The following is a 21,427-nucleotide window of genomic DNA, read 5'->3' as shown; positions in this document are numbered from 1 at the left end:
TATTTTGGACCATGTATTGTCTATGGCCACAACGAAAATGATCTATATGTCTATATATATATAAAATTAAATCAACATATGGAAAATAATATTAAAAAATGTAACAACAATTTAAGTTAATCAAAAAATGTAATAACAAGAACTACATTAGAAATTATTTGAATTAAATAAAAATGAATTGATTTTAAATTAAACTTCCAAAATATAAAAATTAAATTAAAAGTCAAACAGAAGAAATATATAATTTTTTATATAAAAATGTTAATTGATCATTTTATTTTTAAACTATATAAAAAATTAATTATCTATAAGTCCCAACCACATCTAATATCCTTTGGCCAAAAAAAAAAACCGACATCTAAATATTGAAATTTAACAACTAAACATTGAAATTCGACTTGTAAATAAGTTGAAGAATAATTAACTTTTTTATTGAAAGAATTGCATTAAAGGTCCATGAAGGAAGTTATTTGTTTTACAGGCTTAATAGATTTTGGTAATTCTCTATAGGCTCAAAAGCTTTATGTGCAATTATTTTTAAAGCTATCTAAAATAATTGAACTACCTTCAATGAGTAAAAAGGCGTAAACTCACATGGTTCAGTTAAATAAATGGAGTTTTCAATGTAATTAATTATAATTTTATTTTTATTTACATATATTTTATTCGTTAATTTCATTTAGTTAATTAATTAGGAAATTTTTTTTAAATGTAAACTCACATGGATTTTTTTGAAAAAATAAACAGATATCTTATTGTAAGTAATTGTACTTTTTTGTTATTTACACATTGTATTGTTAATTTTATTTGGCTAATATATATATATATATATATAGCATGTATTTTCTCACTCATTGAAGTTAATTCGATCCTTTTGGCTTTAAAAATAATTGTACATTAGAATCTATTGGGCTTGTAGAGAAAATATTATCCTTTGGGAGGTTGTATCTGCCATTCTCCCTTTTTTATTTGGACCTGATGGTAATTTTATTTTGTTTTATTTCCCCGTTCGATTCCTTCTCCACACACCCAGCCACTGCGACGATCGCATCCCCCGACCTCTTCTTGGCAGGCAGCCGTACACCCAGTTCTCTCCACATCAGGTCCGTCCTGCCTCCATCTTCTTTCTTTCTTCTGGTTAGTGGAATTTCACATCTTGTATTTGTTATTTTATTCATGTCCTTTCTTCATCTTCGTTCTGCCAAAAGGTTTTGCATTGTTTTACTCATTTTTTTTGGGTCACTTAGTTGTTGTGTGTATGTACATGACTATTCGATGAGGATTTCGTGCCTTTTACCGAGGGGACAACTCTGGTATTTGTTTTCCATGTCTATGATTTGATGTCTTATCAACTTTTGCTCCATCTCAGGGAATGTCTCTTTTGTTCCTTAGACTTCAGTTGTTGCTTAAATTCTTGCCATTCAAGATATTTTATTGTGTTAAGGAGGGTGTACGGAACTACATTTAAAGGAAATGAAGATGTTTGACAGATGAGAATGTCAAAATTCGTCGCGTCAACCCACTTGTAAAATATCTGTGTGCGTTTTTTTTTTTCCTGTTTTTTTCTTGTTAACAATTAGATAAGTTGTTATCTGTAACTAAGACAATTGGATGATGACTTGATAGTATCCATGGGTCACGAACGCAGCACGCCAATTTTGTAATTTCATTGCGTATTAATGGCTGATATGTAGTATAGACTAAATGCTGTAGTGCTTATTTGGATTTTTTTCCCCCCCTGCAGTTTGAAAGTTAACAGTACTTTTAGTGGTGAACATTCCTTAATTCAAAGGATAGACGCCTTGAGTCTTGTAGAGAAAGCATAAAAGATCTGCTCCTGCATAAGGAGAAAGGAGTGAGGAGGAGGAGGAGGAGGCGAAGTTAAAGAAATGCCGAAGAGGACAACACATACATACTCAAGTGAGGATGCAGCTCCAGAGGGGCCAGACTCTGATCTCTTTGTTTATTACTGCAAGCACTGTGGATCTCATGTTCTCATAACAGGTTATTTCAAAACTTCATTTGTTTGCGATTAGCTTTCCGTATTTCATCATTTAAGTGGCATAGTTCTAATCCTGCATCCATATTATCAAAAACTATATAAAACACTTTTAGTGGAAAATATTTTAATTTACATTATTCAAAGATTAGGCCCCCTTCCTCCCCCAAAATCTAGAACAAGGTTAATTGAAAGAATTCAATTTCCAATCTGTATGATGTGCTCTAGTTAAGACTAATCAATGATTCTACTGGGCTTGTTGAATTAACATGGTGTATAGGCAATTTTTTACTCGGTACTTTTGGGCTTCTAATTCAAGATTTTGGGTTTTTGCTTAAGATATCGTGAGCTGTCTTCTTCTTCTTCTTCTTTTTTTGCAAGAGAAAATTATTTGTGCTTTCCCCTTTTTGAGTTAATTAGTAGCATGTTTTAGTCTTTATCTGGATCATTGAGCCCTGGAAAGTATCAGAGATATGCAATGAAATATCTTGAATTGAGTACAAAGTAGAGGAAAACGGTGGTGGACATTCAAATCTATGAAGTCTAAGGATATTACAGTGCAATTTTTGCATGCTTTTATCTTCCAATGCCTGATAGAGAAAACAGATTAGTATGCATAAAATAGAGAAAACACGAGCATTCATAAAACATAAGCATTTCGTCAAGTAGAAGATTTCTTAGATTCAAACACAAATCTGACTGTTTACATAATAAAGCCTTCTTTCCTGCTTATTTTCGGCAATACAATCTAGTCTGAAAAACATAATATATGTAGAAGTTCAAAGGGAAAAATGAAAATTGCTGCCCCTTCAAGTGTTAAAGCAAATTGGAATTAAATTGACTATTTACGATGTCCTTGAGCTTGTGGGGAAGCCTTTATATTTTGTGACTAGTACAGGTTTTGTTATATAACTATCTTTTACTTTCCTTAACATGAAGTCAAAGTGTGGGGATTGAAAATTTAGACTATTGAATGCATTTCATGCCTTTTCATGTTTCCTGATTTGTTTCATTACCTTCTCCTGGTAGCACTCTTATATGATCTAGAGAAATTCTTATGCTGAAGCATATTCGATATAAGATACCCAATTGCAGAAAATGCCAAAAAGGAAGACCGACAAAGCTTATGTATTGGACAAGAAGAAACATCTTGCCAGATTGAACATAAATGAGGCAGGAAAAGTTCTCTTAAAACGGTATTGATCATTTGATAAGTTTATGGACCTTTCACTTTACAAATTCTCTCCAAAGCTTGGGATGGCTAGACTTCTATTTGTACTCATTTAAGCATTGTCAAAGTTTAATTGGTGATTGTTTTTCACTAAAATTGAAATTGAAATTTGTTTCCAATTTATTTTGTTTAAGGTGAGACGTCTAAAACTTATGAATAGGGATGGTAAAAGTTTTTCCTAAATTACAGGGATTGGGGATAAGGAGCAAGGAAGCACGCCCCACACTTTTCATGCTTATTGCTTGACTCTTATTTGCTCTGAGCTTCATCTTCTAAGCTTGATGCTCAAGTTGCACTGGCTTCCCAAGCTAGCTAGGCCATTGTATTATCTTTTGAATTTTTGATAAAAAAATTATAACATAACCCTAAAAAAGTCACATAAGATGCCCTTGAAAAAAATATTTTTACATGTCCCTATATATATATTTTTTGGGGGAAAAAAATTAATAGGACCATGTGGTGCTAGACATGTTGTCCATCTCTGCCTGATCAATAATTTTTTGGCCTAGCTCAACTTGACCCTATTTAGTCAGGAGAGACTGAGCTAGATAATCTTCACTCTTTAACAGCCCGATTAACTTGGTGACATCAGGTCAGGTTGCTGGTTTGACTTGGTTTGGCTTAAAAAGTTTTATTCATAAGTACCTATATGTCTATTTTTAGGGGAAAGATGTAATTTTATAGGGATTTAAATGAATTTTTTTGGGGGTCTTTAAATAACTTTTACCATTTTTAAAATGGCCAAGCCAACTCATAAAAACGACCTTGGCCCAGCATATTACGGAGTCGAATCAGGCTGTGTTGGGTCAGACTCAGGTACAATTATAGGTTTTCTTCAAAAGCCTTTCTATGTTGAAGGCTTTGTTGTTTATAATATTTTATAGAATTAATGTCAAAAGATCTGCTTGAGACTTGTTGGCCAACAAAACTGTCACTTGCTGCCTGTTTAACATGCTACAGAAATACACAGACAAATAACTATCATGTTTTTGCATTGTAAAGTAGCTTAGCATATTTGGAATTATATGTCCAGTTTTGAGGATAGTTGGGCTTATCAACATGATCTTTAGGCTTTCCTGTTTATTAAGTTTAGGGATTTTGGTAGGCTAAAGGAACACAAAATTTCTATGGTAGTTTGCACTTCTTGTCAGTCTGTGATGTCTTTGGTTTGAATTCAGAACAGAATTCAGGAATTTTTAATCAGATGCTTCTTCTATAGAGGACTGTTTTTGTCCTCTGGGTGGTTTCAGCTAATAGTTATTTTTGGAGAAGTCTCCTTGTGGATCTTCAAAGGGATTGATGACACTTGAGTTTAATAGCCTAAGTTGTTATCTTCTGTTTGGTGAGAGGTATTCTCCCCAAACAGTAATTTTTTCTAGCCAATGTGGTCATGGAAGCACTGATTCAATGGCAATAACCATTAACAATTGGTGAAGGTCTATGGATAGTTTTAGTGTAATCTCTATCAGTAACTAAATAATCTCAATCCCTAAGTTTTGATGTATACTTTATGCTTTTTGTTGCGTCAGATTTGTATCAAATTATCTATTTTTTTTATTTGTTTTATACAAATACCCTTTGTCATCTAATTCTTGTTGTATGTGATATAAGTTTTGAGGAACTTGCTGTATTTATTTGGATATGTGTTGTTTTCATTTACAGTGGTGAAGGGAAACTGGAGAAACAATTTCGGATGAATTGTCTGGGCTGTGATCTTTTTGTTTGTTATCGTGCAGAAGAAGATCTGGAAGGTGCATCTTTTGTTTATGTAGTTGATGGTGCACTCAGTACTGTTGCGGCTGAAACCAATCCACAGGTGATAGAATACTCACTGTAAATCCATTCTACTGTCATTGGCTTCTTATTGTGTAATTTTGCCAGAGAACATTTCATTACCATTTAAAAAGCCATACTGCTCCCAGGTTCAAGGCATAAAATCTATTAATTTTCTTACACTGTTCTTTCATTGAGATGCTAATATTTACTTTTTGGTTATGTACTGTGGAAATTGTATAGTTGCAGCCTTGCTTGGTGATTTCATTCGAATGATAAGTTGTGAATTTGATCTTCATTCTTAACTTTCAGAGCTTCTGCCTCTAATATTTTTGTGACATGTTTTCTCTAGGATGCGCCAGTGCCACCATGCATATCGCAGCTAGAAGGAGGGCTTGTGCAGATAGCCATAGAAGTTGAAGATCGTGCACAACGATCAGCCATCACGAGTAATTTTTTCACCATTTTGGTTCAATTTTCTCTTTATTATTTGGATAAGTTCCATCTTTTATTTTCCAAATCATGGATTGTTCCTTTTAGCGTGTCACTGTTCTGTCCTTGAATCTCCTGTTGAATAGCTGCTAAATATTTTAATTTGGAATTTAGCGGAATCTGTTTGTTGATGTAATTGATCTATGAACCCTCTCGTGACATTTTGAATTGGATTGATGAGTGGCTGGCCACCATATGGTTGATGTATTGTGAGTAGGTTGAGAGACTAATTCAATATAGATAGCTAGATTAGTAGACTTGGTTGGCAAAATTATTGAGCAATTGTGGTGTGAATTTACATCAATTCCTTGGTACAATGGGCTTGTATTATGAATGTGATCAGGGGAGTAGACAGGCTTAATTTGAGCATGTTGAATTATCCCAAGAAGGGGATTTACCTTGTTTTGTGGAATTACCATTAATCTCATTGAGAATCATTGGCTAAGATCAACCATATTATATTTAGTAAGGGATTCTTGGTTCCAGAGTTCTCTCTGGTTGATCTTTGATTGAGCAACTGTTTTTTTGATTGGCAATCTTCCATTCATTTGACCATTTAGAGTAGAGAAAATTAATTATTTAGTTCTATAGTTTTGACTTCATTATAACTCAGTCTTTAAATTCTAACTCGGTGCAACTCAGTTTCTATAATTTTGACTCAATTGAAACTCAGTCTTTAAACTTTAACTTGTTATAACTCAATCTCTATAATTTTAGCAATTTAAAAAATTAATCTCTAAGATTTAAGAAATACCTTCAGTCTATGTAATTTTATTTTTTAAAATATAGGGACCAATATTTTAAATGGTTAAAACTATAAGGATTAAGTTGCATTAATTTAAAGTCTAAGCACTGAGTTTTAACTGAGTCAAAATCACAAGGTTTAAGTTGCATCGAGTTAAAGGTTAAGGAGCAAATGATTAATTTTTCATTTAAATTATTAGATTAAAGTCCTGTATTTGGTAATTGAAGCCTTGCTTGGGATAACAATACTCTATTCATTACTATATGCCTAAGTGATATGCACACCTACTGAATCAGTGCAACATTGTTTATTTTTGCTTCAACCAACAACTTTAGAAGTAGCACAAAATCAAATTTACTGCAGATTCTTGTTGTGCCACTCTTATTGAATGACACAAGCATAGAGTTGCAACTTCGTCTACATTATGGCTCGCATATTTCAAATTAACAATGAAGCATATGTTTGGAGGAGCGTAAATGCCTGTCAACTCGAATTTCCTAATCCAAAGTTCATGCTGAAGTACATCAAGAAGGATATGAGATATCATGAGTAACTCACCCTAGGATTTGTTCTTGCACTTGTTTGTTTGATTATGAAATTTGCTTAGACCGAGACAATTCGTGTGAATTAAAATCGTTTTCATTATGTTTGCTAGGAGTAAATGCTGATGATGTTCGAGTCACTGTCGCAGCACCTGCTGCGCGCGGAGAAGCTAACAATGAACTTTTGGAATTTATGGGCAAAGTAAATTTATTTGTTTGCTTGTCGGTTTCTACTCTTTCTGCGTCTCTGCACCTTTCTTCTTGCTATGGACTCAAGAATATACATGTTGTTACACAGGTGCTGGGCTTAAGGTTGAGCCAGATGACTCTTCAGAGAGGCTGGAACAACAAATCAAAGCTTCTTGTTGTGAGTTAAATAAATTTCTTCATTCAAATGAATCCTCTACAGTAAATTTTCATCAACGTTTTCTTTTTCATCAATGCTTGTGCTCAACTAATCAAGGGACCTGAATCCTCTAAAGTGGGGGGCTCATATGGGATTATTATTTGCGGTGAAAGAACGTAGGGTTGTAGAATCTACGCATTCTGTGGCTGATCATTCAAGTGGAATCCACTGCCAAATGAATTTCAAGCTTAATCAATTTATTTTTGGGAGAATAAAAGTAATATTGAGATATATATATATATATATATATGTATATATAGGGATTTTAACAAGTGGATAACTGCGCTAAAATTATTACTGTTTTTCAGGTGGAGGATTTGACTGCTAGACAGGTGTATGAGAAACTCTTGGAGGCTGTGCAACCTTGATGATCTGTTTTGGATCAACGGTCATGCTTGTGGGACGTAACCATTCTCCTGCATTTGACCTGTACTGAAAAATCTATTGCATTTCATTTTACTGACAAAGTGAGCTAGCTTACAATTTTTAACTCCAATGTTCCTTGCCGACTGTAGAACATCTGCGGCCACTTTCTTCATTACATATGGGATTTGGACGACATTGCTTTTATGTATGTTAGATATTTTCCAGATATGTATCATATACTTACTCCGGTTATAAATTTTATTTATAAGATTGATACGAAACAATTAAATAATAGTTCACGAAAATTCAAAATTTTACGGTATATTATCTTAGAAAAAATAATACTAATAATAATAGTTTCATAATTGAAAAAAAAATTCAATTTTTTAATTTAATCAAGTTGGCAAAATGCAATGGCTTAAGTGTCTAAATTGATTCTTCTAAAAACAGCTAAATGATATAATTCGAGTCAATCTAGGATTTTAAATGGAAAGATCATATCTTAATGAATATATTCTATCCTTTGAATTTAAAACAAGATAAAACTAATTTTCTAAACTCAAGAAAGAATATTTTCTTAATTAAATTAATTGGATTGATCTTTATGTAATGCCTTTAATGAGCCCATGTAAGCTTTTGTTAAACTCATTAAGATTCTTTTGAGTACCATTCACTCTCATAAATTCCTATGGTATATTAGGATATGCATTTAGGCTTAAATGTGTAAGATTATGACCCAATTTGTCTCCTCAAGTGTGTACCTGTGTTTTTGCAAAAATAAAAAAAAAGTGTGTACTTATTTATTGGGACTTCAATGTATTGATTTGGGCTCCCGTTATATATTATAGCATTTTGAATATATATCTTTTTATTCTGACTTTGCTCTACTTGGATGATTTAGCTTAAAATTATTTGGTTAAATAACATGTTACTTAAGACTTTGTTGCCACATATACTACTATTTACCAAATAGATGATGGTACAGGGATCAAGGAATTTGCTATCTCAAACTTTATAGTTTATATTTAACTTGTTTAGTGTTCATGGATGTATTGTTTTTCAATTGATTGGCTTGATTGAGGAAATCTCGTTTTATTTGTATGAATTAGATTTTATTTAGGTTTGTTTATTTCTTAATAAAGTTACTTTGAGCTCATTATTTGTTGTTGGACATGGTTTATTAGTGGCCATTATGAACCCAATTTTAATATATTTTAGTTCAACAAAAGGCTTTTAGGTGCCTAAAAGGGGTCAGTACTGGACATCTAGCTCGACGGCCCAATCCTTGCCCAACCTTGCCCGCCCGACTCCTCCAAAAATGGGCATCTTTCAGGTAGAGTCGGGCTATGGGCATGATTTTTTTGCCCGAACACAATTAGGGCAGGGCATCAGGTTAGGGGGCTGCCCTACCTGACTCTACCCATGCACAACCCTACTATTTAGGATTTGATTGTCACATAGGATATATTGAGGATGACATCTTAGATGCCAATTGGGATTGCACACAGGATTACATTATTGATATTATTTTGTTGGTCTTTAGTAGAAATTTGGTTACAAAAGTAATGAAACATATGACTTATTTTTAAAAATGCCATTGTCTTTTTCACTTTTAATTTTTTTTTGCCAGAATCATGATTTTAATTTGATTAAGAATAATTTTGGAAAGCTATAAAAATTTTTAACATTTAACTAATTTTAATTAATTTTCTGACATCAATAATGTAGTTAATATGATTATGTCAAAAGGATTAGGTAGAGTACTAAAGAGACGTAATAAAATATTCAAATTTTTATGTCTATATCATCGCGGGATCTCCAAATCCAAAATATCAATATAGATATAAAATTTATAGAAAATCATATTAATTACATCATTAAGTGCTATAAACAATATAATTTATTTCTCAAATAGGATAAATATTATGGCTCAATTTGAATACAAATGGAAGTGATCCTGAATGGCATCCACATATCCATATGCCAATGTATACTGACCTTTCCTATTAGGCTATCATCCACATCCGCTGACTTTGATCTGTCTCTTCGACCATATCACCAACAATGTCTCACATTTCTTCAACTATATTTATTTAAAAGGAAAAAAAACAACATTTATTTAACAAGAGGAGGCATAGCCTAAAAACTCAGCTTCCTTGTCGAGCTTTATTTACCCCAAAAAACCTGTTTGCCATCATTAATGCATGCTACCATATGTCACCACAAGTACACTTACCATTGAAAAATCTATGGTATCTGTTCACATCCCTCACAATTATGTCCCTTTCTAACACTCTGGTCATATACTTAAAGGCCTCATGGCAATCCTTGCAAATCCTCAAATTCTTCACAATCCTCAATGCCTTCCCTGGTGGTGCACTTCCACTCAACACTCCGAATGCAACAGCCAACTTCTCACTGTGACCCCAAAGGCCTTTCTTCTTATTTTCTTCTCCAACGTTATGCAACATTTCATCCCAAACTGGCACATATCCTAATTTCGTGATCTCTCCCATAAGCTCTTCCAACTTACCATAGATTTCCACAGATCTCTCATGCTTCCATTCTGCAGCCTCGAACACATGAACTCTTCCTTGGACTTCAATCCAGCTCCTCCCTCCTCTTTTCTTCACCTTACCATCTTTCATCCGCCATCTCACTTCTGCAACATCATCCCACCTTCCTGCAGCTGATAACACATTAGCTAAAATAACATAAGCTGTGTCATCGTGTGGTTCAATCTCCAATAACCGCGTTGCCATAGACCGCGCTTTGTCAGCTGCACCGTGAATAGCACAGGCCGATAGCAAAGCTCGCCACACAGCAGCATCTGGTTTAAATGGCATTGTCAGTGCTGTTCTCTCTGCCTGCTCCAATTGTCCAGCACGGCCCATTGCACCCACCAAACATGTATAATGCTCCAATGTCGGTTCCAAACCATATTCTTCTTTCATCCTTTTCAGCCAGTCCTCAGTCTCAAGATACATTCTGGCATTAAAAAGTGATGTCAGGATTGCAAGAAAACTATATTCATCTGGAACAAGCCCTCGAGCTTCCATTAAATTTAAAAGCTCAAAGGTTGAACCATGATCTCCTTGTTGTGCGTAACCTGCCATCAACGCATTCCAGCACACAATATTCATACCAGGCAGATTATCGTCAAAAATCTGTCGGGCATCTTGAACAAAACCAGCTTTACTATAGCCGTCAATAAGGGCACTGCCAACTACCACAGATAAATCAAATGCTGTGACAACCGAATGTGCATGTATTATCTTGCACTGCTCCAATGCTGCCAACTCTGCAGCCGCACGAAGAGCACCGGAAATGCTGTACATGCTTGAAGCAACATCAGAAGATCTCATGCCAGCAAATACCGACAGTGAATCTAGACATCGTGAATTTTGAGCAAGACCCACGATTACAGCAGAATAGCAAAAATTGTCTTTCTGCGGAACTTCATCAAACACCTTGCGTGCTTCATGGGGCAAGCGGCATTTCGAGTAGAAATTGATGAGAGCAGAGCCAGCAAAGGGTTCTTCAGATAAACAGAGCTTGATGGAGAGACAATGGAGAGTAAGGCCAAAGGGCAGGCAAGACAATGAAGCACAGGTTTTGAAAAGGGAAGCCAAAGTGCGTTGATTAGGAAGAGTAGGATGGCGAAGCATGGAAACAAAATGGTGGAGAGCGAGGAGGGTGTTGGAGGAAGCAGCGATAAGAGAGGTCCATGAGACAATGTTGGGACGAGGGATTTGGTGGAAGAGACGAAGGGGGTAAGATGAGAAATTGGATTTGGAGTAGAGAGCGATGAGGTTATTGCACAAAAAAGTGTCAGTTTTAGAGGCTTTAATGGCTTGAGCATGTAGAATGCGTGGATCACAGTGATGGTCTGATACATCATGCTCCATGAAAAGGAAGCCTGAGGAAGACAGAAAGCCATTATGTTTGATCCCAGAATGCATCACTGTTTGTTCCATACAAATGACATGAAAGCAACACAGTCATTACTTCTCTAAAGAAATGCATTCTTCAAACGAGGACCGAGCTCATCAAAAGAGTGACTTTATATTCAAGTTTTGCCACAAGAATCAAAGAATACGTTTTTCTGAAGATCACCAGCACTATTTGTATCAATTGAAGAATGTGAGAAGGATCGAATGTTTGTCCCCTCCTGCTTATCCCTCCTATGAAGGGAGAGGTAGGAGTGGAAGCAAGGTATAAATTTTAAAAGTATGTTACGAGATGAGATAAAAAATATAAAAATTTTATATTACCTTCAGGGATGTTAGTGGGTGGATCATTCATTCCCCAAAAATTTGGGGCAGGGGATCTCTCCATTTTAATAAATGGTGAGAATTGGAGAAATGAAAGGAAATTGGGAGAAAAAAAATAGAGACCCCTCTCTCAAAAATTTGCCTCACCCTCTCCCTTTTAACTTTTCCATGATCAAAAGAACCAATATAACATATAAATAAAAACCTTTTAAGCCGCCTTTCTTTCATGGCTCTTCACCTATTTTACTGTTCATATGAACAGTAACAATTTCACAAAAAAAGTAATGGCTTTCCATTTGCCTTTGTACTTACATAGGTGATGCTCAATGGCTCGTATGCGACTTCAAATATAAAAAACATAGCGTCTAAATATAATAATAAGAGGAGGGATTATAATAATATCTTATGACATAACACATATTTATTGAGCTTTAGGAATGTGTCAGAGGTATTAAGTGCTTTGTAATATGATGTTTTGGTTCTTCAACTTCCAATTCTAACATGGTTCTATGCATGCTTAATGGTTGTATTTATTGTGGTGCACCTCTAAAGTGGCGCTTTAGGTATAATAGCTGGTTGAACTTCCTTTAGTCTTTACACATTCCACTTGTCCCTACTCTCTCTCTTCATCTAATATCTTGGTGTGTCAGAATGGATGTTAGCACTTATGATCCTTTGAGTGTTCTTGCCTTGATGAAGGATACATGGAGAGTTTTAGTTAATGTAAATCGTGTTTTTTTAAAGGACTATTTTCGATGTTTACCAACGGGATTGTGGGTACCCAAAAAGTTAATCTTTCTAGACTAGGTAGTCTTCAATGAACAAGTAAGCTCTTTTTCCTTTTGTTCCTCTAATTATAATACATTGCCACTATGAAATTCTCCTTATCTCATTTGGATTGCTATAGGCCACAAGGATGCTTCTTTGTGCTGTTAGCAAGAACATGATCGATCGATTCATGAACCGACTTAAGCAAAACAAGATGTACTGCATCGAGACTATTTTGGTATGTAATGGTGGCGAGGGGATTCATAAAGAGTACTACATAGAGCTTCTTCCTTACACATTTGTAATTGAAACAACTGTCTTAATGCCAGACCATGATTTCAAGCTCACGTCGGTAGACACCATTAAGATGGAGTGGTCTCTTGCGTATTAAGTTAGAGGTGTTTTTCATGTTCCATTTTTTTGCAGTGGTTAAGTTCCATCAAATATCTCATCTTTATTCTCTGTTTTTTTCGTGCCTCAAATCTATATGGTGTCCTTATTACCATTAGTGATCTTGATATGATAAGAGATCATGGCCTGTACACTTGGAAACTGGAATTTGTAGTTGAAGATTCAAAGTGAAGTATCTTGACTAATTTTTTTTATTTAAAGTTATTAAATTTGCTAGCCTTTTCTTTTGTGAATTTGATTTCCTCTTTTTTTTTTCCTTTAGGAGGAGTAGAATTAGGTGTTTTTTTGCTTAGTGACTCAGTTGAAAAGGTGTGGGATAATCACTAGCCATATAAGAGGTATTATCGTGTTGTCTTAGTCATCTAGTATGCTCTTGTCTACAGGCATCAAGGTCACATTAGACCTAAAAATCTTATGTATTAACATTCAGTCTCATCTTTCTATATATTCATTGGTGTTTATTTCCTTGAATCATGATACTCTTCTCTTAACAACTATGCTTTTGCAACTAGAGTTTTTTTTGGAATGCTTCATTTCCTGAGCTGCAACCACTTAAGGGGGCACTGCTTCAAGGAAAAAGGACATAGATTACTCATGATGCTCCGAAGGTTGGTCAGTAGTAGTAGTGAAGGCGTAGCTCCTTTCTTTTATTGTAGCAATATGTTATACATGTGGAACCACTTGGTTGGTCAATGGTGGTAGTGAAGGAGTAACTCTCTGCTTTTGTTGTAGCAACATGTTCTACATGTGAAACCACTTTTAATCATTTTTGATAATGTAATATATGTTAATAAACTTTTAGATCAAAGTACAGAGTATTAGATAGCTTTAGTGTATGAGCCACTTTGTCACAATGTAATTTGGAGGGTATAGTCATGTCCTTCCTTATAATCAATATGCAATATAAGTTTTATATTTCACTTACATCAGTCTTGAATTACATAACATTCAATTTTTACTATGTGATGTTTTTGTTATGAAAATATAAATGTGAATCACAAAAATGGATCTTTGAAATAAAATATGACCCAATGAAAAATCTAAAGCCATCCTCAATAGTGTGTTTAAGAATGTATCCCAAGTTGAAATAATAAATATTGTAGAAATAAAATTGAAGATTATGGGTATGAAAAATTTAGATGTTATTTATGTTTTTGTTAGTCATTGGGACATCATTTCAAATGGTATTGGTTCCTCCTATTAGGCCTCTTTAGAGTTTTAGTTGTGATATGTTTTTGATGCTTCATGCTAATTTTTGTATCCGATGGTCATTTTTTAACTAGGTGACTAAGAGTCATTCATTTTTCTACTATTTACTAGACTAGAAACCTTGAAGACTTGCCTTATTTAAGTCCATCACCTTATAGCTAAACTTGACTCAATGGTACCAGGTTCAGCCTCAACTTTGTTATGTAGGAGAGGTTCGAGGATCGAATCTGGGGAGGCTCTCCGCAAGGGGAATAATCCTGCACACTACTGCGGGAAAGCATTTGTCTCCTGATGCTCACCGTAAGGGTTGGGGTCGCCCTGTTGTGGGGCCTGGGGGGAGAGTGTCCAGCGCCGCAAAAGACCTCGGGTAGGCAGGGTGAGCGAAAGGCTGTTACAAAAGTTATTTTTAAGATTTGACCAACATATTTTTTACAATTGCTAAAGTCATATCACATGCCTTTATGAGTTAAAAAGCTACTTTTATTGCTACCTTTTGCTAAGTTTTTTTTTTCTCTTGGTTAAATACATCCAATGACAAACAAAGTTGTTTTTTTTTTCCCATTTTTGTGAATTCATCTGCTACAATAGGTTTTTATTCATAATTTACTTTTAGAAAATGCCTAGAGCAATGTGTGGGCCGTGGCTAACATGTCTAGATTCATCTGTGTCCCATGTTAGCAAGTCATATCTAGGTTATCAAGAAAAGCAATTCAAATTCAAATAAGTTGATTTTAAAAGGTGCATGCTTTACACCTTGTTAGTTTTTTGATGCATTGATAAGACATTACAAGTAATAATAGTTTTCTTTCCTTTGTTAGTTAAGCATGGAGTTGTCTTCTAGAAAGAATAATGGCAATAAAGTTCTAAGTTATTTGTATACATGATAATGGTTGATTGTATCTATGCATAAGGGATAGCAAATTAGATATATTTTTGTTAAACACGTCAAAGCATTAGATTACACTCACCAAAAGAAATTCATTGCTTACAATCAAACTCATATGAGATCACTTTTAAGTTAACCTATTTTATTCAAACACTACATCAATTATCCATATTCATTATTTCAATGAAATCAGATAAGGTTCAATAAAATAGCTAAAGAACAATGATAGTCATCATTTAATTGCAACTTGGGATTTTCTTTTCTTATATGACCAATAAGCTTTAGTTCAATCTATCAAGATGTCATTAGTAATGAGTATATCTCAATGTTATGAAATGTTCAAATATTTTTTGTATGAGTGAAATGCTTTTTCATCAATAACCGTTGCATTTGTTAATCCTCTGGTGAAATTACAAGGCATTTCAAGTTGTATTGTTGACTTTCCTTAATTAGTTAAACATGCATGCTGGATTCCACAAAGTGAAAAGGTAATAGAGCTCCATTTTAATGCTCATACATGAATTATATATTAAAAATCCACAATACCATGCAGGCTCTTCCTTTAAGTCTTATCATGTGTTTGAATTGTATATTCAAAATCTCAGCTACATATATGAACTTCTCATACATCCTAGTACTATGGGACAATGCATGGTTATGAAGTTCATGCATTTGATGCTTGTGTATACTCTATTACAAAAGTCTTATTGTTCAGATTGCTATCTTAAGCTAATATGTCATAAATTACATTGTTTTATACTTTTCATAATCAATACTCAATGTTAGCTGTGCTTAGGAGAATTAGGATTGACCATTGGGGAGTATAGATTGCCATGATAGAAAGTAGGAAAAGCTTATAATAAGCTGATATATTATATAAACCTCTAATCATTTCTTGCCCTTTTCAATATGCATCCTCCGTCTATATATTTGTTTATTTTATAGTTGTGTTCACCCTCCTCAATACATTAAGTTCACTTAGTTGTTTCTCAACACATACTTTCTACATTCCTTCTGTGTCCTCCTTAATCATATAAACCATGAGTGCTGCAAAACATTCCATGTTGAATAAACTTCATGATGGAACTGACAGGTGGAAAATTGTTGTGAGGGTGCTTAGGAAATGGATGTATATCAAAAGGAAACACCAACTGAACTTTTTTGCATCTCAATGCTTTTGACAGATGAAAAGGTGAGATTAAGTACAATTATGAAACATTTATGTATTAATTCATTACTTACTGCCTCATAATTACACGTATGATATGTTACTTTTTCCACTAGACTTTTATTAATGATGACTGTGTTTTACATGCTATATAGGGAAGTGAAATTCAAGCATCCGTTATGACTAAGAATTTATTCCCTTAATACCAACATATTATTGCTAAAGACAGTATATACTTCATGACAAACTTTGTGGTTTCTCATAATACTAAGGAGCATAGAGCCATTACTCATAAATTTAAGATTACCTTAGGTCAACAAACATATATTAAGCTAGTAGAAGCAATTATCCAAACTCATAATTATGACTTCCTTGCAATATCAAACATCATTAACATGATTGCTGAAAAACCTCTGTATCATCTTGTAGGTATGTTTTTATAGTTTTATTAATAGACATAAATATTTCAACAAGAGCAATTAATACAACCCTAAATGGGCTTTTTAGCACCCTTTCAAATTTGATTAGTTTTGTAACCCAGAAGGGATTATTTGAGGAGTGGAGAAGGATAATGAAACCAAGTACAAGTATTGCTTAACCTTGGTTGATGATAAGTAATGACTTTCTTGAATTTATTGAAGTTAACTCAATCAATTTTTTGTAAGGCAATTTTAAATTTTCATATGATGAAAACTGTGTTATAGGAAAATTCTGTCAAGTATGTTATATGATGACTTAGCTGTATCAGTTTCCCTAACTAATTGGGACAATCTAACAAGTCCTATTGTTATTGTTCTGTAACTTTGCCAAATTGGTTTTGATAAAGATGGTAGTTTCATACATTATTCCTCCCTTCCTCCCTTCCTCCCTTCCTCCCTCCCCCCTCTCTCTGTGTGATGTAAAGATTGTAATTATTTTTTATGAGTCAATTATAATTTGTTGACCATTTTTTTAGGGATACTGAGGTGTGAAGCTCTTATCATGCTATAAAGTTATGTTTCAGTCTTGAGATTGAAAAGTCAAGACATTCATTCAAAGGTTTGTGTTACTTCTCTATTTGCTTTTGAGTATTGCTTTATCTCTGTTAAATGGACCATATTATTTGATGATTTGTAGTGCAAGCTCTCTGTCATTCCCAATCACAAGTACTATCAATCAATTTATGACAAGCCAATCATCTGAGGCATTTGTGTCAAACAAGTTGCGTGCTAATAGAAGAACCAAGATATCTGAGATAACTAACATGCCTATGGTAAATTATCAATTTGCATGAAAATGAATTGATGAGGGTAGTTTATACTTATTAAGGTCAATCTTGAAAGATAATAATTTTCTTATATGTTGTGAAATAATCAAACTTGATACTCGGCATGGATGGCATTATGAGGGATGTTCAAGGTGTGGAAGCAAGCTTATTTTGGAAAATGAAGTGAAAAGATGTCCAAATTGTAAGAGGAAGCCTCATATGATTCAACTAAAGTAAGATTTTTTTTTAGTATTGAAAGACTCCACCATTTCTTGATATGAAATATTTTCAATTTACTCCATGTCTTTCTCTTTTCGAAGCTCAAAATTCATTACACAGTAAGTGATGAATCAGGAAATGCTTTAGTTGTCTTCTTTAATAAATTTGCTTCACAGCTTATAGCGACAAATGCTCTAGAGATGAAGAAGCAATTGGATGAAGTAATACATATTTACAACTTTTCAAGTCCGTGTCCGTCATAGGATAAAGCAACAAATGAAAGAAATTCCTCTTTATTTTTTATTCAAGCTTCTACATGTAAAACCGCATGTTCCTATGCTGAAGTAGAAGTTTTGTTCTCAAGAGCATTAATCTAGTTATCAATTGGAGGGATTTAATGAATGATTTTATAAGATCACTTTGAGTGTGGACATGACCAACAGATTTTTCAATTGTTATTCCAATTGATATGCAATAATCATTAAAAGTTTTTGATGAAAATTTGCTCACATTATCAAAATGAATTGTCTTAATTGCATAATTTAGGAAATGTTCTCTTAATCAAATTATCTAAGAAATTAATCTAGTAAATGCTAAATTTTGTGTGGATAACAAATACAAATGTGACCATCTTGTCAATGCATTAATTAAAAAAAATATTTGAATGGTCTATGTGATGGATGGATAAGTTCACATATATCCCCTTGGATACGTTCAGGAAAAGCAGGGGATTCAGTCCTAACAATTGAAGGTCTTTTAATTAATTTTTCTTGAGAATAAGCAGCATATAAAGAATCCTTAAATTGAAGAATTTTTTGGTTCTTTAATGGATGTCCATGTGAATTTTTAATTTTTTTTGCATCATAATTGATCTGGGATGGCCTAACTGGTCATGCCAAACAATAAATGTATCTTGATTTGTAAATTTCTTATTTACTATTACATTTATTTAAATCATACTAATAGTTGTATAGTATAAACAATAAGATAATGTGGATAATTTCTCTAAGACACATTTCTTTTCAAATCTAAAACTCGTAATATGCAAATATTCAATATCTTTCTCATTTGTAGTTTCAATATGATACCCATTTGGTAGATAACTTTAAAACTTAACAAATTTCTTTAAGACTTAGATGAATATAATCCATCATCTATAATAATTTTTATTCTTTTGGGTAATATTATAATCGCTCTTTTGAAGCCATTAATTAATTTGTTATTATTTGTTATGGTATTGACACTTCCATATCTTATTGTTAAATAAGAAAAAATAATTTTTATCTTTAAGTATGGTGTGCGTTGTAGCATTATCCACGAGACATATATCTTCATTCTTGTATCTAATGAAAGAAAGGGAACTATCCATATTCTTCAACAAAAGAAAGAAAATGTATTTAAAAAATACTTAACAAAAGAAAATTCATTCCAAGCACTAATGCTTTTTTTACAAGAAAATAAGGAAGCTAAATGAAAATATAAATAAAACATATTTCTAATTATTTCTCAACCAAAATTTTCTAATCTTGATTTTCAAAAAAATCAGTCACCTCCAAGTATGTCATAGCTTCAAGACCTTTAATATCATCCAACTCATTAATATCATTATTTTTGTATGCAAAATTTGCTTCAATATCATCATTTTGAAAAGTGAAATTTGCTTCCACTTTATTTGTATTCTTTTTTATGAAGGCTTGATAAAGTTTTGCTCTATGCTTAGGCAAATGATAGGTATGTGACCAATGTCCCTTCATACAACACTGATAACATTGATTTTCAATAGTTTTTGAAGGATCGCTCTTATCTCTTTTTTACCCTTCATTTTTTTCTTCTTTCGATAGGTATTAGGATTATAATTTATACCACCATCACCATGATAACAGTAACTAACACATCCCTTGCCATGACCATTTTTACGACCACGACCATGACCACAACCCTGACCATGGTAATTGCTACATATAGTCACACTCACTTCAAGGAGTGGAGCTAATCTAGTGGGACATATTTCATTATTTTTCATTAGCAACTCATTATTTTGTTCAACCACAAGAAGCTAAGATATTGATTCAAAATACTTTTTAAAACCCTTTTCATGATATTATTGCTGTAGGAGCACATTTGAAACGTGTAAAGTAAAAAATTTCTTCTATAATAAGTCCTCATCAGTTATTTTTTCATAACATATTGAAATTGATGCCAATTCAGCACATTTTTTTATACTTTCATTTACTATTTGGTTCAATTGTAAATATTTTGGATTCAAATATAGAAAAATGAGCTTTGATTGAATTTAGCGTTGATGATAGAATTTATTGAAAATTTTTATAAAAAAATATTGCCTTGATTTAATCCTTGAAAGATTTCATAATGTGCCTTTTTGTTTCAGGTGACTTCTAATGGGTAATCGTCTTACTGGAGAGCAAATTGATGCTTGAGAATGTATTTGAAAACATAAACACAGTCAAAAGTAGATCACAAATGAAGATCAAGATCTCTGTGCCATGTGTCGTGACACATGGACACATGTTGCAGCATATGGCATAGAGAGAAGAGAATTTCATGAATGCTAGGTGCACCACGATGCACATCTAAAACTGTTACTGTGCATTTTAGCTGCTGAAGCAAAAATTAGGGTTATATATGATAATGTCCATGCCTCTAGAGAGTTAAACATAATTTTTAGAGGTCTTTTGAGGCTAGTTCTGTTAGGGTTTTAGGTTCTTGAGGGAGAAGATTTGAAGAAATTCAAGTGAATTTTCTTTGATTTTTCTACTTCCCTTATCTTTTCTCTTTGTGTTTCTGATATGAGTGCTAAACAATTTGTTGTTTGTTGCTCTTTTTTTTAACATGAGCAGCTAGTTTACTTATTTTAGGATTATTTCAAATCTCTATATGGATTATGACTTGATTATTCCTTTTTTTTGATAGTTAATGATATATGTGTGTTTATTTTATCCTATGCTTAATGGTTTTAAATGTTTGACTACCTTTTGGATTGTTTTGTTTATGTAAGTTGTGCTTGAGAAAGCTATCTTGGATATATAATTTGGATAAAATAATGTTTGATTTAAAATTTACAAAGATAAATGGATAGTTTTGTTGGTAAAATGAAGATATTTTGTTAACCATTTATAGTCACATTAAGAGTTGTGCTTAAAACTTGTTTTCACTACTCATTCAAGAGATTGCGAAATTTTAGCGTTAGCAAATATATTTGATTTTGACTTAAGAAAGCTTTTTTAAATAAATTAGAATATTAAACTAGCACTTACTTTCATTTAGAGCTAATAATTTGGGCGAGCTGAACTTATTTGGATCGGGCTCAATTCGAGTTAGGCTTAACAATTAGAATTATGACAAAATTAATAAATAAAGCATAATACATAAATAAATATTATAGTAAAAAAAAAGTTCACACACACACTAAAATAATAAATAACCATAAATAAATCAAAAAATATAATTTATAATGAAGCACAATATAAATAAACACAAATATAAACTAACTGACTATATGAATAAAGCACAATAAACACAAAGAAATGCAATAAAACAAATAAATTAATTGATAAAGCAAATAATTCATATGATATTAACAAAGAAAACAAATTATATTAACAACAAAAATTGATCATATATATAAACAAAAAAAACACACATAAAATCACACATACACACGTGTTATTAAT

At 33.1% G+C, this 21,427-nt stretch overlaps 2 protein-coding genes across 5 annotated transcripts; one reads left to right on the top strand and one right to left on the bottom strand.

Moving 5' to 3' along the window:
- The first annotated feature begins 996 nt into the window (after window positions 1-996).
- Window positions 997-7,767, top strand: LOC129322864 (UPF0235 protein At5g63440). Of its 4 annotated transcripts, none has more exons than XM_054969304.1 (8): window positions 997-1,103; window positions 1,745-2,004; window positions 3,095-3,195; window positions 4,893-5,046; window positions 5,356-5,452; window positions 6,896-6,984; window positions 7,081-7,149; window positions 7,497-7,767. In XM_054969304.1, exons 3-8 carry the CDS (start codon window positions 3,098-3,100, stop codon window positions 7,554-7,556), a joined length of 567 nt encoding a protein of 188 aa, XP_054825279.1. In that variant the 5' UTR covers window positions 997-1,103; window positions 1,745-2,004; window positions 3,095-3,097; the 3' UTR covers window positions 7,557-7,767. The 4 variants fall into 4 exon arrangements, with proteins under 4 accessions (XP_054825279.1, XP_054825276.1, XP_054825278.1 ...); XM_054969301.1 differs by having other exon boundaries at window positions 3,081-3,195; XM_054969303.1 differs by having other exon boundaries at window positions 3,029-3,195.
- A 1,683-nt stretch (window positions 7,768-9,450) lies between these two features.
- On the bottom strand, window positions 9,451-11,907 carry LOC129323077 (putative pentatricopeptide repeat-containing protein At5g52630). Its single transcript, XM_054969627.1, has 2 exons — window positions 11,829-11,907; window positions 9,451-11,473 (listed from the first exon to the last, which is right to left on the bottom strand). The coding sequence occupies exons 1-2, from the start codon at window positions 11,890-11,892 to the stop codon at window positions 9,762-9,764; spliced, it is 1,776 nt and encodes a 591-aa protein (XP_054825602.1). The 5' UTR covers window positions 11,893-11,907; the 3' UTR covers window positions 9,451-9,761.
- Window positions 11,908-21,427: the final 9,520 nt, after the last annotated feature.

This window comes from Prosopis cineraria, unplaced genomic scaffold (genome assembly GCF_029017545.1).
Source record: "Prosopis cineraria cultivar Desert tree isolate PC_DT_omini unplaced genomic scaffold, ASM2901754v1 PC10, whole genome shotgun sequence".
NCBI lineage: Eukaryota > Viridiplantae > Streptophyta > Magnoliopsida > Fabales > Fabaceae > Prosopis > Prosopis cineraria.
This window is presented reverse-complemented; position numbering and strand designations above follow the sequence as displayed.

Coding starts and splice junctions, on each gene's coding strand:
- LOC129323077 (XM_054969627.1), bottom strand. CDS start 11,892: ATGGAGAGATCCCCTGCCCCAAATTTTTGGGGAATGAATGATCCACCC. Junction 11,474..11,828: donor ACCCACTAACATCCCTGAAG/GTAATATAAAAT, acceptor TGTCTTCCTCAG/GCTTCCTTTTCATGGAGCAT.
- LOC129322864 (XM_054969301.1), top strand. CDS start 1,890: ATGCCGAAGAGGACAACACATACATACTCAAGTGAGGATGCAGCTCCA. Junction 3,196..4,892: donor GGAAAAGTTCTCTTAAAACG/GTATTGATCATT, acceptor TTTCATTTACAG/TGGTGAAGGGAAACTGGAGA. Junction 7,150..7,496: donor ACAAATCAAAGCTTCTTGTT/GTGAGTTAAATA, acceptor ACTGTTTTTCAG/GTGGAGGATTTGACTGCTAG.